Genomic DNA, 18,149 nt, shown 5'->3' on the forward strand with positions numbered 1-18,149 from the left:
GTGCATCTGCTAGTCATACAGGGAGTGTAAATGTTAGATAGCAAAGAATGGATCAAAATGAAAACATGGAATGAACAATTGTTCTATTTGAAATTTTGGAAAATTCTGTTTTCTCCACTTGAACAAAAATAAAGCAGAATTTACAAAAATTCTCAATGACATTTTAGAAAATTAAAGGAAGCACAGAATATTTTATGGGTTGAAGTGACAGTTAAACTAAATATAGTAAAATATAGTAAAATCAGGTGGTAAAATCAAGGATGAAAACAGAAAAGAAACCTTCTTATTGAAAAGTAGCAGTTACCCTTAGTATCAAACATTCCTTAAAGGTTGAGGAAAAAAACAAGGAGCACCCAACTGAAAGAGACACATCACAAAACCTGTGTGAAGGTGCTGAAGAGGATGATGATCATGATGATGATTATGATGATGAATCAACTGAACAGAAAGAGAGCAGAAAAACTGACCATGAGTGCTTTTCTCTTAGGAAGTTTCAAGAACATGTCGGGTAAGCCTGTGGCAGTATTTCACAGTAGATAATTGTTATTCTCCAAATCTCATTTTCATTTGGTCTCATAGTTCATGATTAAGGTACACTAAGCTTTAACTGGGATATTCAACCTTGGAAGGTTTCCAGAAAAATGAAAATAAACAATGAGATATGATTTTATTCCAAATGTGTTAATGAATATTTTATCTGCAAAGTAATGATGAACATTGGGAACTATGAGGAAGAAGACATTCTCATACACTGTTCCTACATTAAATTGGTCAGCACATTTGGAAGGGTACGTTAGTGGCATGTACCAAAGATTCAAAATATTATTCCTCAAAACTAAAAGCTTTACATCTATTACTAGAGCCTTCTTGGAATGGAAAAGTTGACTTGTAAATGCATTACCGACACACATATATTAAGGACTAGCATTACATGTTATACATAATAAACAGTAGGTGAATATATCTAATAGGCATAAGATGTACATTAAATATACAATATATATGTTAAGGACATTTATACAAATATATACATAAATATGAATATTAAGAGTGTTTATTATAGCACTGTCATATCATTAAATTGGAACTAGTATAAATACTCATCAATAAGGAAATAGTTAAATTGTCATATCCATAAACTAATGTAGTATGCACTCATTTTAATAATGAGGTTGGTTCTATATCATACTGATAATTTCAGAATTAAATATATTTACAACAGTTTGATGACACCTCTTAAAGAAATTGTGTTCAAATTCTTGGGAGGATCATCATGTGTAGCTATGATTTTTTTGTATGGTACTCTAAAATACCAGGTGTATCAACTTAATAGGTGTTTGAGGAAAATGGAAGCTTTTGTTTGTACCCAACAGAAATGTGAGCAATTGACAACTTACTACCCAATATTGCTTTGGCATTTTAAAGTTTTAAAGCATACAAACCTTGTTTCCCCATACCAACAGTGTCTTTAAAAATGGATTCTGTGCTGAGAAAGTATTTGTGAAATGTATAAATAAACTGTTGAATAGATAAAGATGCCTGTTGATATATTTCTTTAGAAAAAATAAATCTTTAGTTAATTGAAACTAAACTAGGTGTCCAAAATTGATTTGGTCTAAACTCTTTATTTTAAAAATAATGGCAAGATTCAGAAATTATTGTTTATAATTATAACCAGATAAGAAATGATAATGTAGGTTGATCTGCTGTTATCTCTCTTATAACACTTTTGCAGCTTATTGTGAAACACATGTTTTAAAACCTGAAACCTATATCCTGGGTTTGCTTCCTTTGAGCAAGCTACTTACCCTTTCTTTGCCTACTTTCTTCTCTTATGAAATCCTAGTATGCTACCTGCCTTATGGAATTGTGAAGATGAAAATAATCTGAACCCATGTGGAGTGTAAGTAACATGCACAGGTTTTGAAAACCTAACTCTTGAAGTTATACAAAAAGATTTTCTCTTGTAGAAGGATTTAAGTCATATTTTACTAATGGGTTTGAGTCCTTGGTAAAAATTTGTCTTTTATTTTCATTATAATAAAACTTTTGTATTTATTTCTATCAAATAATGCATGTAACATGATACTTTGGCTTTGACTGTCAAAAGTGTGATTTAAATTTTGGTTTTATTATGATCTTATGGCTAGTATTATTTTGCTCCTTAGTGTTACTCTTTCTGTTTATAATCGAAATTTAAATAGCCTGTAGAATTTATGAATAGGAGAAATGAATTAAAAATGTAGATATTTTATATACAAAGGTACTAGATATCCTTATTTACATATTAATATGTACCTGAAAAGGTTTTATGTGTGTGTTTTTTTCTTTTCGTAGGCTCAGAGAAAAAACATCTAATGAAGAAAAGGTATGGTTAAAAATAATAAAAGAGTATTGTATTGAAAAATACACTGTGAAAGGCTAGGTGATTCAGTGTAAAACTATATTGTAAAATGTAACCTGGAAAAGTAGAGAATCTATTTTTAGGTAAAGACTTCTACTTTGAGAAAGTGAATAAGAAACAGTCACCATTGATAAAAGTATCCTTTTGACAGAAACTAGCTCTTTTACAAGCACCTGTGTTTTTGCATATAAAATGACAGAAAATTGTTCCCTCTATGAATTTGGTACATGGTATATATATTTGGAGGATATTTTCAAATCATATTATGTTTACAGGTCAAAAAACAAGCCCATGCCATGGAAGACCTTAATAACTTAAGTCAGTCATCTGAAACAGCCTCAAAGGATTTTGAGTTGGCTGACCCTAACTATGAGAAAATTTTGCTGTTGATTGAACAACACAAAACATCATGTAAAGGTACGAACTTTGCATAAAAATTAGGCCTTTCATGTATATTATAGTAATAGATGCATACATTGCTGAGCACGGCACCATGGAGCAGTGATGTGTTATGTCTGTTCCTGTCAGAAATATACTTTGTATTAAAATAGATGGAGAACTACATTACACTCTCAGCCAGAGAGCTATGATAATTCCAACTGCACTTTTCTTTGTGAATGGCATTCCAACTACTATTATTGGCTGCGTTGCTCTCTTGTGCCTTGACCATTATCTTGTCAGGGTACCATTGTCTCTATCAGAAGCCTGCAGTAAACCTTGACCTGTTTTTCCTGTTGTGTGGCCTTGTGAAACTATGCTCAAGACTGCTGTCATAATTACACATTTTTTAGAGTTCAGATTTGATCATGTTAACCCTTCCTTTGAAACCTGGCTCTCACTTATCTTTGCTATAAGGCTAAAGATTTCAGTCCTCTGGCTTTATCCTGCATTGCTGCATCCTAACCAGTGTCTTTGATGTTTGTCCTTGCAGTGCAGCTTTATGCTTTCAAAAGCTTTAGTGAAATACTATTGAAATATATTAAACAGAGCATATATAAAGTGTGCAGTTTGACAAGTTTTGACATATGTATTAAAAACATGCTTAAACACCATAATCCAAATATTCAACATCTGTAGCAATTGCAGAAAAGCAAATTAAAACTACAATCAGCTGGGTGCAGTGGTGCACTTCTGTAAACTCAGCAGCTCAGGAGGCTGAGGCCAGTGAATCTTGAGTTCAAAGCAAGCCTCAACAAAAGTGAAGTGCTAAACAACTTCAGTGAGGCCTTGTCTCTAAATAAAATACAAAATAGGGCTGGATATGTGGCTCAGTGGTCGAGTACCTCTGAGTTCAATCCCTGGTACCTGCTCCAAAAAAAACACTGAGATTCCATCTCACTTCAGTTATAATGGCAACAATCAAGAATACAAGCAACAATAAATGTTGGTGCGGTTGTGGGGGAAAGGAAACACTCATACATTGCTGGTGGGGTTGAAAATTGGTGCAACCACTCTGGAAATCAGTGTGGAGATTCCTCAGAAAAGTTAGAATGGAACCACCATTTTTACTAGTTACCCCAGTCTTTGGTGTATACAAAAGGAGATAAAATCAGCATACTACAACATTGATAAACATCAATGTTTATAGCAGATCAACTCACAATAGGTAAGGTATGGAAACAACCTAGGTGTCCTTTAGTGGGTGAATTTATAAAGAAAATTTGGTATATATATGCAATGGAATATTACTCAGTCATAATAAAGAATGAAAATAATGGTACTTGCCAGTAAACGGATAGAACTGAAGAATATCATGCTAAGTGAAATAATTCATTTTCCAAAAAGTCAAAGGCCAAAAGTTCTCTCTGATACATGGATGCTAACCCAGAATAAGGGATTGTGTGGAAAGGAAGAATAGGAATCCATCAGATTAGACAAAGGGGAACAAATGGAAGAAGTGGGGAGGGGAATAGGAAAGACAGTAGAATTAATCAGACAGAACTTTCCTGGCCTTGTATTTGAATACATGATAAGAGTAACTGCATCATGTACAGGCACAAGAACTGGCTCCTAAAGAGAAATAAGTTACATTCTATGTATTACAATTTCCTAAAATTCATTCTACTGTCATGTATAATGAAAAGAACACATGAAAAAAACAGTTAAGAAACTCTTACTCACAAAATATTCCTCATGCCCCTGTATATTCCCTGATTAAGAAACTCTCAAACTGTTTTCCAAAATATTTCTACCATTTTCTATGCCCACAGTATGAGAAGTCCCATTCTTCCCTATCATCAATATCACAGAGTATCATCAACTTTTAATAATTATATCATTCTAATGGGGGTGCTCTGCACACATGCACACATCAGTATGCTTTCAATATGTGTTACACTAATGACCAATAATTTTGAGCATATTTCCATGTGCTTATTATTAATTTGGATAAGTTTTTGGTCATTTAACCTTTCAATTCTCTTTCTTTACTTGTTCTTTTTAGTTATACATGACAATAGAATTGAGTTTGATATATTTGCACAAGCATGGAATATATCTTATTCCACTTAGTTTTCCAGTCTTGTGGATGTACACAGTGTTGAGATTCACTGTGGTGTATTCAAAAATGTGCATAGGAAATTTTGTCATTCTTTTCACTGTCTCTTACCACTTAAAAAATTAGTGTCTTCATTATTTGATGAGTTTGGAGAGTTTGTTATGTGGTCTGAATACCATCCCACTATTAGCTGTTCTTTTTGGATGAAGTTTTCACCACTTTGTGGTTTGATACTTTCTCCTTAATAGGTTCTTTTAAGAACTTCAGTTTTAAATTTTGATGAAGTCTAACTTATGTATTTGTTCAATCACAGATACTGCCATTTGTGTCACAACATTTTAATTCCTTGTTAAACCATTTTACTTTTAGCTGACACAGTAATTGGACATATTGATGGGGTAAACTGTGACATTTCAATGCATAGATACAATGTGCATTAGTAAGATAGGTGTGATTCAAATATGTCACTTCAGATATATTTCATCTCTTTTAGAATCATGCAAAATTCTTTCTGGAGAACAATTCTTATAAAACCAAACTAGGTGCCCTCCAGCAGATTAATGGAAAAAGAAAATGGAATATACACACATACAAGCACGCGCACACACACACACACACACACACACACACACACAATGGCCTATTAATCAGTCAAAAGAAAGAATTATTTTATGACATTTGCCAGACATATTTTTGTTGTTGATTTCTGATCTGATAGTGTGCATGATTAAATCATTATGACAATCTTTGCAATTCATTTTATAATCTTAGCATGTGTTCCATATTGGTGAGAAGAAAGTTGGTGTTGAGCTCATACTTTCTTGCTGACTTCCTGCCTACTTTTTCTGTTGTTGTGGGGTGCAACTTAAGAACAGACTGATCACCACTGAGAAGTCCAAATTTGAGAGTCTTTATTAAGCCAGCCAACTGAGTGTCACACAATGCCCCAAAAATGGCTATTGGAAAACAGCCCTGACCATAGAGTTGCTGGGGTTTTATACCATAAATCCAGTACATCAATCATAAGTGTCTGTTGCTGTGAGTCAAAATTACATACTAACATCATGGGATCTGAAATCATTAGCAGAGGGGGAAGTGAGTCAAAATAACCTTACGTAGGTGCAAACTAATGAATGGTTACTAACATCTAAACAATTGCTGTTGACATCACCATTAACATGGTACATTGTTTAGGAAACTAGGAATCAAAAAGAGAACAATTTCATTACACAAGAATTGCCATTTCATCATTTTGTATTGCCAAACAAGTCATGCTAAGCAACTGTTCATGTGTACAGAGGTGGGGGTGTCCCCATGTGAGAAGCATTTACAACATTAACATGGAGTCTCAAGGTAAAATGGAGTCTGTTTATAGTCATCGCCCATAATGCCCTGGCCTATAACATTTCCATGGAGTCAAACATGTCCACCCATCAGACTCTCACTTGTTGAGTAAGGGGCTTTGGCCCCTCAGATGATAATTGTAAATTTGCTTATTTCTGTTTGTAATTCAATCAGCTTTTTGCATCTGTTTGGGTACAAAAACATTGAAGATTGTGTACATTCTTTATTAATTGAACTTTTATCACTGTGAAATGCCCATGGTTATTGCTGTTAGGGTTTTATACTATGAAATCTAATTTGATCTTTAAATAGCCATTCCTGTTAAGTCATCTTCTCTCAAGTGTCAGTGTGGTTTATCTTGTGTCACATGTTTAGTCAATTTGTATCTATATTAAAAAGTATTTCTCATGGGAAATGGGAAGCATATGGTTGCAGGAAGCATATTTCTTCTAGGAAGTGTTAGTTGAATCAGACTATTTTGTCCATACTAACAACCTGTCTTTTTATTGAAGTTGTTAGACCTTTTTGATTTAACATGATTGTTATATACATTTGGCCCTTGAGCAGTGTTGGGGTTAGGAGTGCCAACCAGCTGTGCAGTCAAAAAATCTGAGTGTATATTTGAACCCTCCAAAATCGTAGTTACTAGTAGACTGCTGTTGACCAAAGGTTTCTTCATAATATAAACAATTAAAATATTTTGTGGGTTAAAGTTGATGTATATGGGGAAAAATATACAAAAAAATGTGAGGGATCACTTTGTACAGTGATAGCCAGTTTACTGGAGACAAACTGCTCCCATGGAGATGATTAGTCCCAGGTGGCCTTTTAAGCAGATGCACATGACACTTGAGTTCACTTCAATACCCATAGGAGGTGACTACAAAATTGTGAGTGCAGTTATGAACTATAACATCTGACTTCTCTGAGTTTTTAAAAATTGTTTCTAATTTCCTAAGGAAAAAAAAAATCTGTGTATAAGACAAACAACAGAGTTCAAACCTGTTTTGTTCAATGGTTAATGTAGTTGGGCTTAACTGTCATCATGCTCTTTGATTTCTGTCAGTTTTCCTCCCTACACGTGTGATTTGCATTTCTTTTAAAATTAGATCTTTCATGCCACCTAATCTCCTTTTTTATTTAAAAATCCAATTTTATTTACATTCTAAAATAAGTGACACACGGTCGCATGTTTCAAAATTCATAAGGAGTCCCCAAATCACTCAGCTCCCTCCCTACTACCAGTGTTGCCAGATTCTTAGATTTCTATTGGGAGATGTTTTTACATATGCAATTATATGTATATACCATTCTCCATTCTTTCTACAAGTGGCATGTACTTTATAAAGTGTTCTGTGCCTTACTTTTCTCACTCAACAATATGTCTTAGAGAATGTTGTATATTATCAGCACATAAAGGGCTTCCTCATTGTTTTATGGCCACAGAGAACTCATTATATGGAAACATCCTCATTTATTTAACCAGTTCTCAATAGATGGGACATTTAGGTTGTTTCCAAAATTTTGCTATTTTCAACAACAAAGCAGTAGTGAAAAACTTGTATAGACATTATTCCTCACAGTCGTGAGTATGCCCATTAATGCTGTAAATATTGTAAAATGGATGCTGACAGTGTTTTCTGCTACATGGGTCTCTTCCTCCTTTGCTTTTTCAACCTATGGTTGACCCAAGTGATTTTTACATGTATGGGCAGTGGGTTGTTCTAATGCCCTAAAGCAACCTTGAAACCCTTGTGTTTATTGAAGAGACAAATGTTTACTTTGATTCTTAAATTTTTTTGCTTTTTTTTTGGGGGGGTGGTACTAGGGATTGAATTGAAAGGCACTCAACCACTGAGCCACATCCGTAGCCCTATTTTGTATTTTTTTAGAGACAGGGTCTCACTGAGTTCTAGGTGCCTCGCTAAGTTGCTGAGGCTGGCTTTGAACTCTCCATCTTCCTGGCCCTTTTTTTTTTTTTTTAATTTTATTTCAGGATTCAGTTAGGTTATTGATAATGAGCTTGGTTCTTCTCAGTCCTGCTTTTATGATTTGTCAGTTGATCAGTTGGTCATGAATTCTCCACTACTGGAACTCGCTGATGACTCCACCCATGTCCTGTGACATTTCTGATATTCCACAGACTGATAGGAAGAGACACTGCTCCTGACACTCCATGAACAGAAGGCAGTTTCCTCTGATCTTTTGCAGTGCTTTTCCCTTTGGTCTCAGTTGCTTCTTGGCACTCATGTGTTTGTTGTCCATTGGTCTTCTAAATATTCAAAGGGGACCCTCTGCAGACCTCCAGGACTCTTCCTCTGTATGACTTTCTCTTCTCCTGCTCTGTCCTGTGATCTCTCTGTGTCTTGGTTTTACCAGAATCCCAGCTCCATCACCTCAGCCCAGGGAGGCTGATGGACTCTACTTCTGCTTCTTCTCCTTGAGTCAGGGCGGGGAAGCTGCCTCACAACAGGGAGATGGCACACTTGCAGAGCTTACATCATTTGTTTCCTGTCTACTGGGGAACACTGTCCTCTTTGCCTGTCTCAAAAATTTCTATTTAATGTATTTTGCCTGTTTGGGTTTTGGTAGTTTCAGGTGGGCTCAGGAAGCAGAGCCTGTTACTCCATCTTGGCCAGAAGCAGATTGTAATAGAGTTTCAGTACATGCTGTGTGTGGACTGGAATGCTCTTCTTCACCCTCTATCCAACAACTTCCTGATCATTCTTCATTTCTCTGGGTAGCCATATTTTCCTCAGGGAAATTTTTCTGTAGATCTGATTCCATTATGTGAACACAAAACTCAAATTTCCTTACATTATGCATTTATTTGTCTGTCTTCACCTCTATACTTTAAGCTAAAGAAGAACATGAGTCTCATCTGATAGGTTTTTCTGCAGAATATATTATATTGTGCCTGAAATTGTAGGCACTCTGCATATTTGTTCGGTGCATGAATGAGTTCCTGTGAAAATGTAAGTCCTTCATGTATGAAAAATATTTAAATATTTTACTTCTATCTTGTTCTCTCCCTTATACAGATTCTGTTAGCCTATCTGAAATCAAGGATGCAATTATTTCATCTCAAAGAACAATAGAACATAAAAAATGTCACTGCTTGCACAGTGTCCCGCTTATAGAAAAACTTGCAAAAATGGAAAATGAAGTTTATGAACTAAAAATGGAGCTGTTGGAAGCCAAAAAAGTAAAACCCAAGCTACAACATGAAAAAGCAGAGTGGAGACATAAACTCTCAAATTTGATGTATGATATTCTAAATTTAGAGAAATGTTTGAATGATTTTTTAAAATTAACTACAGATACATAGGGGACTTTTAGTATTCCCTGAATTACCTTTTGGCATTTCATAAGGAAGTCAAGTTACTATTCTGGAGTGTGAAAATCTTGGACATAATCACAACTTGGTAGGAATGATTACTTCTACCAATTAAATGCTTATTCTCCCCAGTGACAATGTTACTGGCTACATGGAAGCCCACTTTACATGACTCTCAGTATTTTGTTACAGATAAAGATTTGGGTTGTCTTTCATTCATTTACAAAAAATTTTGTATGGCAATCATCACTTTAAGAAGCCTCATTTATAGAAATCATTTTCTACATGTTTATTTTGACTAAATTCTTCAAAGTAGATTTGACTAGAGTCATTTTTTAAAAAAGCATTTGATCAGGGTTTCTAAATTGTACTCTAGAAAGTTTAAGTGAATTCACAGTTCCAACAGAGAATGAAATGGGCATTTTCCTCAACCAAGAAACATGTTTTGAAAAATTATATATATTTTTTTCTTCTGGGTGTTCAAGGGGGTAGGTGTGCTACTGCTGAACTACATCCCCTGGTACTGTTTTATTCTTAAGACCCATGAAAGAAAATATGAACTGAAAAGTGATTACTGATGAGTTTATTCAACTTCTCTCATACATAAGTAAAATTATTTTCAATTTCTCTGGTAAAAGAACATTTTACTCTCTCTTATTGGATTAAATAGTGGTCCTGTCTTTTTCCAAGGCTGATTTTAAGTTGCTTATAAAGTACATAATAATGAAGATCACTTGAAATTTTAAATAAAAAAATAAATGATTAAAAGTGCAATAACAGGAATTAAGAGTCCTTAGACTAGCCTTGGGTTATAGTACTGTGCTGATATGTGCTGTATGAAAACATGGGAAGATACTCTCTAGTACTGTGAATCGTTTCTAGGGGTACACTTAATGTTAAATTAAGATAAAACCTTATTTCTAGTAAACTTCTAAACTGGTTTGTAAATAATTTTCAAAACAGCTTTGAATTAGATTTAGGCTTGAGGAGGAATCATGAGTTTGCATGATTCCTGTTAATTGACAAGTTGAAAGCTAAATAGGTTATCTTAAAATTCATTTTGTAAGAAAGTAAATAATAAAAACTTTCAACTTGTCAATTTATGGAATTATCTCAAAATTTCTTTTGCATAATTTCTACCAGAGTTAATTGTAACAGAATATTGCCCAGTAATGAAAGGTTCTTTATTACCTTTCTATGTCTAAATCTGCCATATCTATATATAGATATATCTCCTTTGAGAAAGATTGAAGAAGAAAGTAAAACATGAATACAAGTAGGGAAACTTGAGAACGCAAATTTTATTAGGATAATAACATACAAAGAGACAGATCACAACATGTACTTTTTACTTTCTAACAAAATGAATTTTAAGATAATCTATTTAACTGCAGATGTTACGTGCAAGAAGCAATTACAAAGACAAGAGATTCTGATTATGTTTTTAAAAAAATTAACCTGTTAAGAGAAGGAGAAGGGGATCATAATACTGAAAGGGAACTAAAAGGAGAACTTGAAGTCCTTCATACAATAAGAGATAGGAACCTGAATACTTCAAGAAATAAGTTATTTCAGGTAAAGTTTCAAATTTCTTACTTTATTTTAACATTAATTATGATATTTGTATAATTTACTATATATGTCATGTTTCACTTAATGATTGGGATAAGACCTAAGAAATGTATTGTTCAGTAATAATCTCATTATTATGCAATCATAAACTTGCACTCACACCATGCAAAGAACTGAAGATGTCTACCACACATTATACTCTTATGAGTATATTACTCTTACATATCCAGTCTGTTGTCTAACAAAGCATTGTTATGCTATGCCTGACTACATTATTTAGGTTTAAAACAAAAGACCATCTCATCCTAAAGTTAAGTGATGGCATTTTTTTATTGCAAATGTTGACATCTAATAGATGCTCAACATGATTTCTGAATGTAGTAATGGAAGGTGAGTGGGGTTAATTCACCAACATAATTGTTAATTTAGGCTTTTATGTTATAAAACAGGCTAAATCACTTTGAAAATATCAAGACATTTGTTAAAAGTTTTGTAAAATGTTGTATTTCATGATACTGCCTCAGTCTGCATTTAAGATATGTTTTTGCTCTGAAAATTTAACTGTCATTTATGTGATTAAAATTTGAGCTATCCATGTGGGATAAAGTTCCTTGATATATCCATGTGGGATGAAGGCTCCTTCTTTATATTTTTATCAGAGGACCATAATTATACATAGCATTTGGGTTTTGACTCAGTCTCATCTGCAAGGAATTTGATTTCAAGCCCCATTCCCCCTCTTCCTCACTTCCTCCTTCTCTATCCTCCCTCTCTTCTCTATTAAACATCCTTTCTTTTACATATGCATGAAAGTGAAATTCTCTTTGTTTCTTTATATATGATTATATCACAATTTTGTTAAATTCATTCCATTTATCTTCCCCTTTTCCTTCCTTCTTTCCTCTCATTCACCTACATCTACTTCACTATTCTTTCCTGTATCTTTATGGTTTCTCATCCCCTCCCCCATTGCCTTCTTTCCCTTATTTTGTTCTAGCTTCCACAGATGAAAGAAAACATTCAACCTTTGATTTTGTCAGTCTGGTTTATTTCCCTTAGCATGATTTTCCCCATTTCCACCCCCTTACTGGCAAATGCCATTCTTTCATTCTTTTTTATGGCTGAGTAAAACTCCATTGTGTATATTTACCACATTTTCTTAATCCATTCATCCATTGATGGACACCTGGACTGGTTCCACAGTTTGGCTACTGTGAATTTTTCCTCTATAAGCACTGAAGTGTATTGCTATGGTATGCCAATTTTAGATCTTTTGGGTATACAGTGAGGAGTGGGAGAGTGTGATAGCTGTATCTTATGGTGATTCCATTCCTAGTTTTTTGAGTAATCTCCACATTGCTTTCCAGAGTAGTTTTAATAGTTTGCAGTCCCACCACAATGTAATAGTGTGCTAAAACATTATAAGATGGTATTCTGACAAATCATTCTTGCAAATGACAGAGATAGATATGCAAAATACAAATGATTCCTGATTACTTTCTTGTTTTCAAACATGTATGTGCATGCATTCATATGTGTGCATACTTTAAACAAAAGCTATATGCATCAGGGAATGTGTAGAGAATTTTAAAGTCATTATATCCTTAATATTTTGGGGACAGGGCATTTTTATCCCATTGGATAAAGTAACACTCTTATTTCAACTCATCTTTTCTGCAGTTCAGTAGTCCCTTTCACAATGGCTTCAGCCAGAGAAAAGACTTTTAGTATATTTCATGGCAATCCATGATTTTCTCATAATCTCCAAACCATTGCTACAAACAATAGATGTTCTAGTTTGGGGCAGTGATTTTTACCCCCTTGGCATGTTAACATGGAGGTCTGCTTATAAGTCCCACTAGTAAGCAAGGAAGAACAGTGCAGCCAACAGAAACTTTAGTTTGGCTATCCTTTCCTCCATTTTGACAAGAAAGAGAGTTTCCTCCAAGTAATCTTCTCTTTCAGTACAAAGAGTTTCTGAAAACACTGATTCAATATACCACATTCTTAGTGATGATTTATTGATAATTTTTTCCTAATAGAATAGGTCACTGTATTTTCTCTTTCATATATACTCATATTTCAAAAACTATAGTAAAAAGTAAATATTACTGAACAGAAAATAATTTCAGGATTTGCAGTAGGAGGCCTGTAAGGAGATGACTCATCAGCTGGATCGAACTCGGAAGAGAAAGAAGGGTTAAAATGTGGGGGAGAAGCCAAGAGAGGTTTAGCCTGAAAGAAAGGAAAAACATGAAGGGGAAAAGTCCCTTTCCATTCACCAAGTTGCCCACATATGTACTTAATTATAACTAGTATAATTAGGCATATAATTTTACCGAGTATAAAGCTAGAATTTAGGGTGTCATAAATAGACCATTCTGACTTACTATCTAAAGGACAATTTCGCTCTAACTCAGGGAACAGGTGAAGGGGTTTGAGATGATTTAATAAACATCTCAGGGGCGAGTTTGCTGGGCTGGATGTCCTGGATCCCATGGTAAACTGAGACCCACCTGGCTAGTGATAATTGGCATCCCAAGAACCATGATGCCAGGCAATGAGAGGTTAGTACAGAGGTTTGGTTGTCACCAAAACCAGTGTCTAACCAGGCATTAGCCGAGAGAGTTTGAAGACCTGGCCAGGATTTCGAGTGAGATGAAAAAATATAAAAGAGCCTCAAACCCTGAGAAAGAATCTCAGCACCATAAAATCAGGAATCCACCCAGCAACTAGGACCAGCTATGGGGACCAAGGAGGTACCCTCACACCTCGGCAGTCTTGAGAGCACCGGATTTACGGAGGGGGGCCACGGCGGGAGCGGCGGCGGTGGAGGCAACCATGAGAATGGCTGCTTCTCAGATCAACCGAGATGTGTTTAAGTGGTCAGGGGCCTGCCTAAGCGGAACTCACCAATTTTGGAGTCCGGTGTTGCATGCAGAAAACTGGGCATCCAGGTAAATGGAAGGTGAGCCTGTACCCGCAGGCGCTGGGGCTATCGGATGGGAATCCGCTTGCTTAGTCAGCGGAAAAACCCATCCCGAGTTTTTGGCACCAGATATTAGGGGCAGTTGTGGCTCAACGATAACTCCGAGAAAAATGCTCCGCAGACACAAGATCTCACATAAGGGACTTTATTTTATGTGAACGATTCACATCCGCTGGGGGTGGGGGGAAGAGAAAGAAGAAAAAGCAAGATGGTGCATGGCCTCTCCCAGATATTGGAATCTCGAGGGCTTGGAGGAACCAATAGCATGTTAGGATGTAACGTGGGAGACAGGAAGGTTACGGCAGCGTAAGCCAGAAATTCCTGTAACATAAGAGGCAGGAAGAATGCAGACTGACAGGTGTTGGGGAGGCCGGAAATTCCTGTAATGGGAGAGGTGGGCAGAATGCAGATTGACAGGTGATTGGGAGGCCGGATGCCTTACAACACACACACACACATATACATATATACTGATGTTAATAATGTCATCTTTTTGTTTCAATTCAGATTTAATTAAGCTTATAGATCTGCTAGTTTGCAGGAACATGTCATGCAAGGTGGATACAATCATCAATTTTCAAACAAAACAAAACAAAAAAATTGATCCAGATTCCAGAATAAATAAGCAGCACTAAAAAAAAGAAACGTGAACTTCTATAGATAATGAGGCCCAGAAAGACCTCACCAACCAAATATAATGTATGGATCTCTCCTGGAATGTGATTAAGAAAATCAATTGTAAAAAGATTTTGAAAACTTTTAAATTTTAGACTTACAGAAAGGTTGCTATAAATCCCCACATACCCTTCACGTGTTAAGGACTTACCATGTTTACTTTATCACTCTCGCACACTGCTGAGAATTGAGCCCAAGTTCTTGCTCAGGCTTAGCAGTGAGCTATACCCCACCCCTGAATAATATTTTTAATGTCTTTAAGTTGCCATGTTTGAAGACCATGATGAAGTAGACAAATAGAAATGCTTATAGACAGAGGAGCTGAAGTGTAGATGATATATTTTATAATAATTCTCCTTCACACGCATTTTATCTATTTGGTGATTTTATTTTTATTAATGCCAAGTTGAGAAGAATTTGAAATCACCATCTCAATTTCTTATGACCACTTACCTGTTTCAAAGCACCTGCTTTTCATGAAATCATAATATGATGAATTTTGGCAAAATCATAATTGATTTACTCTACCCACAGTTTCTGCTATTAATTGCACATGTTCGCAGATAACTTGTTCATACTTGTTAGTATTGTAGCTTTCTGTGGTTCATTAATTGGGTATTGAATCTCCATTTGAGACTATCAGAGTGTGGCAGGATTCATGTACAGTAGGAATGGAGTGAGGAGTGGAACAAGTTCAGGAGTTGTGGTCAGGAACAGAGGCAGACAAGGTTACCTAGGTCTCCTTTTTATTCTGAGATGGAAATCTATTGGAAAGACTTGAGCAGAGGACTGAATGTGTGAGGAATTATAGTGTTAATTTTGAGTTTCTAAGTAAAAAGGTGGGGGTTAATATTCTCCTCTGTAGAATTCTCCAGCCCTAGTTCAATCTACATACCCAGATCTGTTTGAGAATTCAGTAGGTTGTCAAGCAGTACAAGCAATCTTCATCAGGGGAGGAATGGATAGAGGGTGAATCTTTGTCTAAAAAGCGTAGGATTGATTAGACATGAAGACAACACCTTCTGTGTCCTTAATGGAATTCAAAAATAATGTTTATCTACAGTAGTTGGATTGATGTACATGGTGATATTTTTAGAGAAATATGCAAGAGTTTATCAACATACAGAAATAATAAGGTGGTTTATAAAATTATTAACACATATTTTATCAGGTGGAAGTGAGACAAATTCAAGAAGGCGTGACTTCACTAGAAGTTTCATCTGATTATTATCTTAATTAAGAAGAGGAGTCAGACACAGGATTTCAGAAGAAACTAGGTCAAGTCACAAGTCAAATATGTATGAAATTGGACATTTAAGAGTCAATCTAAAGTTTGTTAATAAAGTGTTTTAGAACACTAATTTCAGTGCATAGCATTATTTGGATTTCCATTATAATTTATTTAATTACAATTTTATTATTATTGTCTTTATGGTAAACTTGTTTTTGTTTTTCAGTTCTGGGGTTGAACCCAGGACCTTGAACATGTAAGGAGTGGGTGTTCTCATATTAATCTTATCATTCCAATACTTGTCATGCTACCTGACCATACAAATGCTGAACTGATAAAGGAAGAATGGGGGAACCTGAAGCTCTGATAGCCACAATGATAATTAAAGCAGTGTACAACTATGGGCATATTATATTCCATAATAATGTTTTACAACATGTCCAGTAAAGAGTGAAATCTTTGAGAGAAATAATGTAGTAATTAATTGTTTTCCATTTACCTCAGAATTTGAACCTGGGCTTGCTAGAACTTCCAAAAACTTACTGCAGTAAAAATATGTAGTCATTTTATAATCATTTAAAAATCTTTTTTACCATGTGTTCTACTACTCTCAAATCCTATATTTTTATGTTTTTCTAAAGCTTATTATATATTTCTGGTTTAGCATTTCAAGTTTCCCTTATTTTTCCTTTCTATACATTTAGTTTTTCATGTTTCTTAGTTGCACTTTTTTTAACTATTTCTACTTTCTTTTTTTACTTTATTTTTAATGTATTCATTCTGGTCAATCCTTAATTAGTAAACTTATATTACTCATTTTCAGACTTTCAAAAATAAATGCAGAGGACTGTGTTTTCTCTCAGAACAATGTTAGCTATATTTGCTGTAAAATATTTCTTTGTAGCAAAATATTTTGTCATTATTCCAAATTCCTCTTTAATCCAGGGGCTATGTTGACAAATGGATTGTTATTTTTTCCACTCAAGTGGCTTTAGACTTTAATTTTGGCAGTGATAATGGGTATTTGTATATATACATAGAATACACAATTTCACAAAATCGAGTAAGTGAGCATATATTAAATTTAAAAATATTTGAATCTTTCTTGGCATCTACAAATAAATTTGAATTGCAAGTATGCACCCATTTGATTTTTATGTACTCAAACTACCCAAAAGTCAGCTGGTTAAACACTACCCTAACAAGCATGTGGTCATTAATAACTATATGAATCTAAATATCACATTATTGGTGCTTTTTTCTATTTTCCCATTTTTATTTCCAAATATGGACCTAAAGATTTAGACTAACATTATTTTGCTATTTCCAATACTGTGGTCCTTAACAATGTTTTAATGTTATTACAATTACTATAGTGTGATCAAGGTTACATGCTTTTTTTCACAATTTTTGATTGGTGCCTTGTAGTTGTACACAATGATGGGATTTGTCATTACGTATTCATGCATTGGTACAATATGACAATACAGTTTGACCAACCTCACTCTCTAACACTTCCTCCCTCCTACACTCCCTCCCTACACTTGATCCCTTTCCTTTACTGATCTTCCTTTGATCTTCATAAGATTAGACCCACGTTTCTTCATGGTTTTCCTCTCTAGCCTCTGTTTGTGAGAGAAAACAAACAACACTTGACCTTCTGAGTTTGATTTATTTTGCTTAACATAATTCACTTTGCTGCCAGTCGCAAAATTTTATTTTGTGTTCTCCCTGAATAAAATTCCATTGTGTATATAGACCACAATTTGTTCATTCACCCTTCTGTTGATGAACACCTACACTGGCTCCATAGTTTGGCAATTGTGAATTGTGCTACTGAAAACGTGGGTATGCATGTATCCTTGTAGAAAGATAACTTTAATTCTTCATGAGAAATGCTGAAAGATGGTATAGCTGATAGTTCCATGTCTAGTATTTTGAGGAACCTCCATACTGATTTCCAGAGTGGTTTCACTAATTTGCCATCCCAATAACAGTTAAAAAGCGTTCCTTTATCTCCACATCCTCTACAGCATTTATGATGTGTATTCTTGACATCTGACATTCTGACTGGTGTGAGATGAAATCAGTATAGTTTTG

General features: G+C 34.9%; 1 protein-coding gene across 2 annotated transcripts; it reads left to right on the plus strand.

Annotated features, from left to right (window-relative positions):
* Nucleotides 1-245: 245 nt before the first annotated feature.
* On the plus strand, nt 246-11,338 carry LOC124985209 (ankyrin repeat domain-containing protein 26-like). 2 transcript variants are annotated; one of them, XM_047553722.1, is made up of 6 exons: nt 246-508; nt 1,847-1,903; nt 2,338-2,368; nt 2,680-2,821; nt 9,287-9,509; nt 10,977-11,338. In XM_047553722.1, exons 2-6 carry the CDS (start codon nt 1,848-1,850, stop codon nt 11,209-11,211), a joined length of 687 nt encoding a protein of 228 aa, XP_047409678.1. In that variant the 5' UTR covers nt 246-508; nt 1,847; the 3' UTR covers nt 11,212-11,338. The 2 variants fall into 2 exon arrangements, with proteins under 2 accessions (XP_047409678.1, XP_047409679.1); XM_047553723.1 differs by lacking the exon at nt 1,847-1,903.
* The last annotated feature ends 6,811 nt before the right edge of the window (nt 11,339-18,149 follow it).

The sequence above is a fragment of the Sciurus carolinensis genome, chromosome 5, assembly GCF_902686445.1.
Source record: "Sciurus carolinensis chromosome 5, mSciCar1.2, whole genome shotgun sequence".
Taxonomy (NCBI): domain Eukaryota; kingdom Metazoa; phylum Chordata; class Mammalia; order Rodentia; family Sciuridae; genus Sciurus; species Sciurus carolinensis.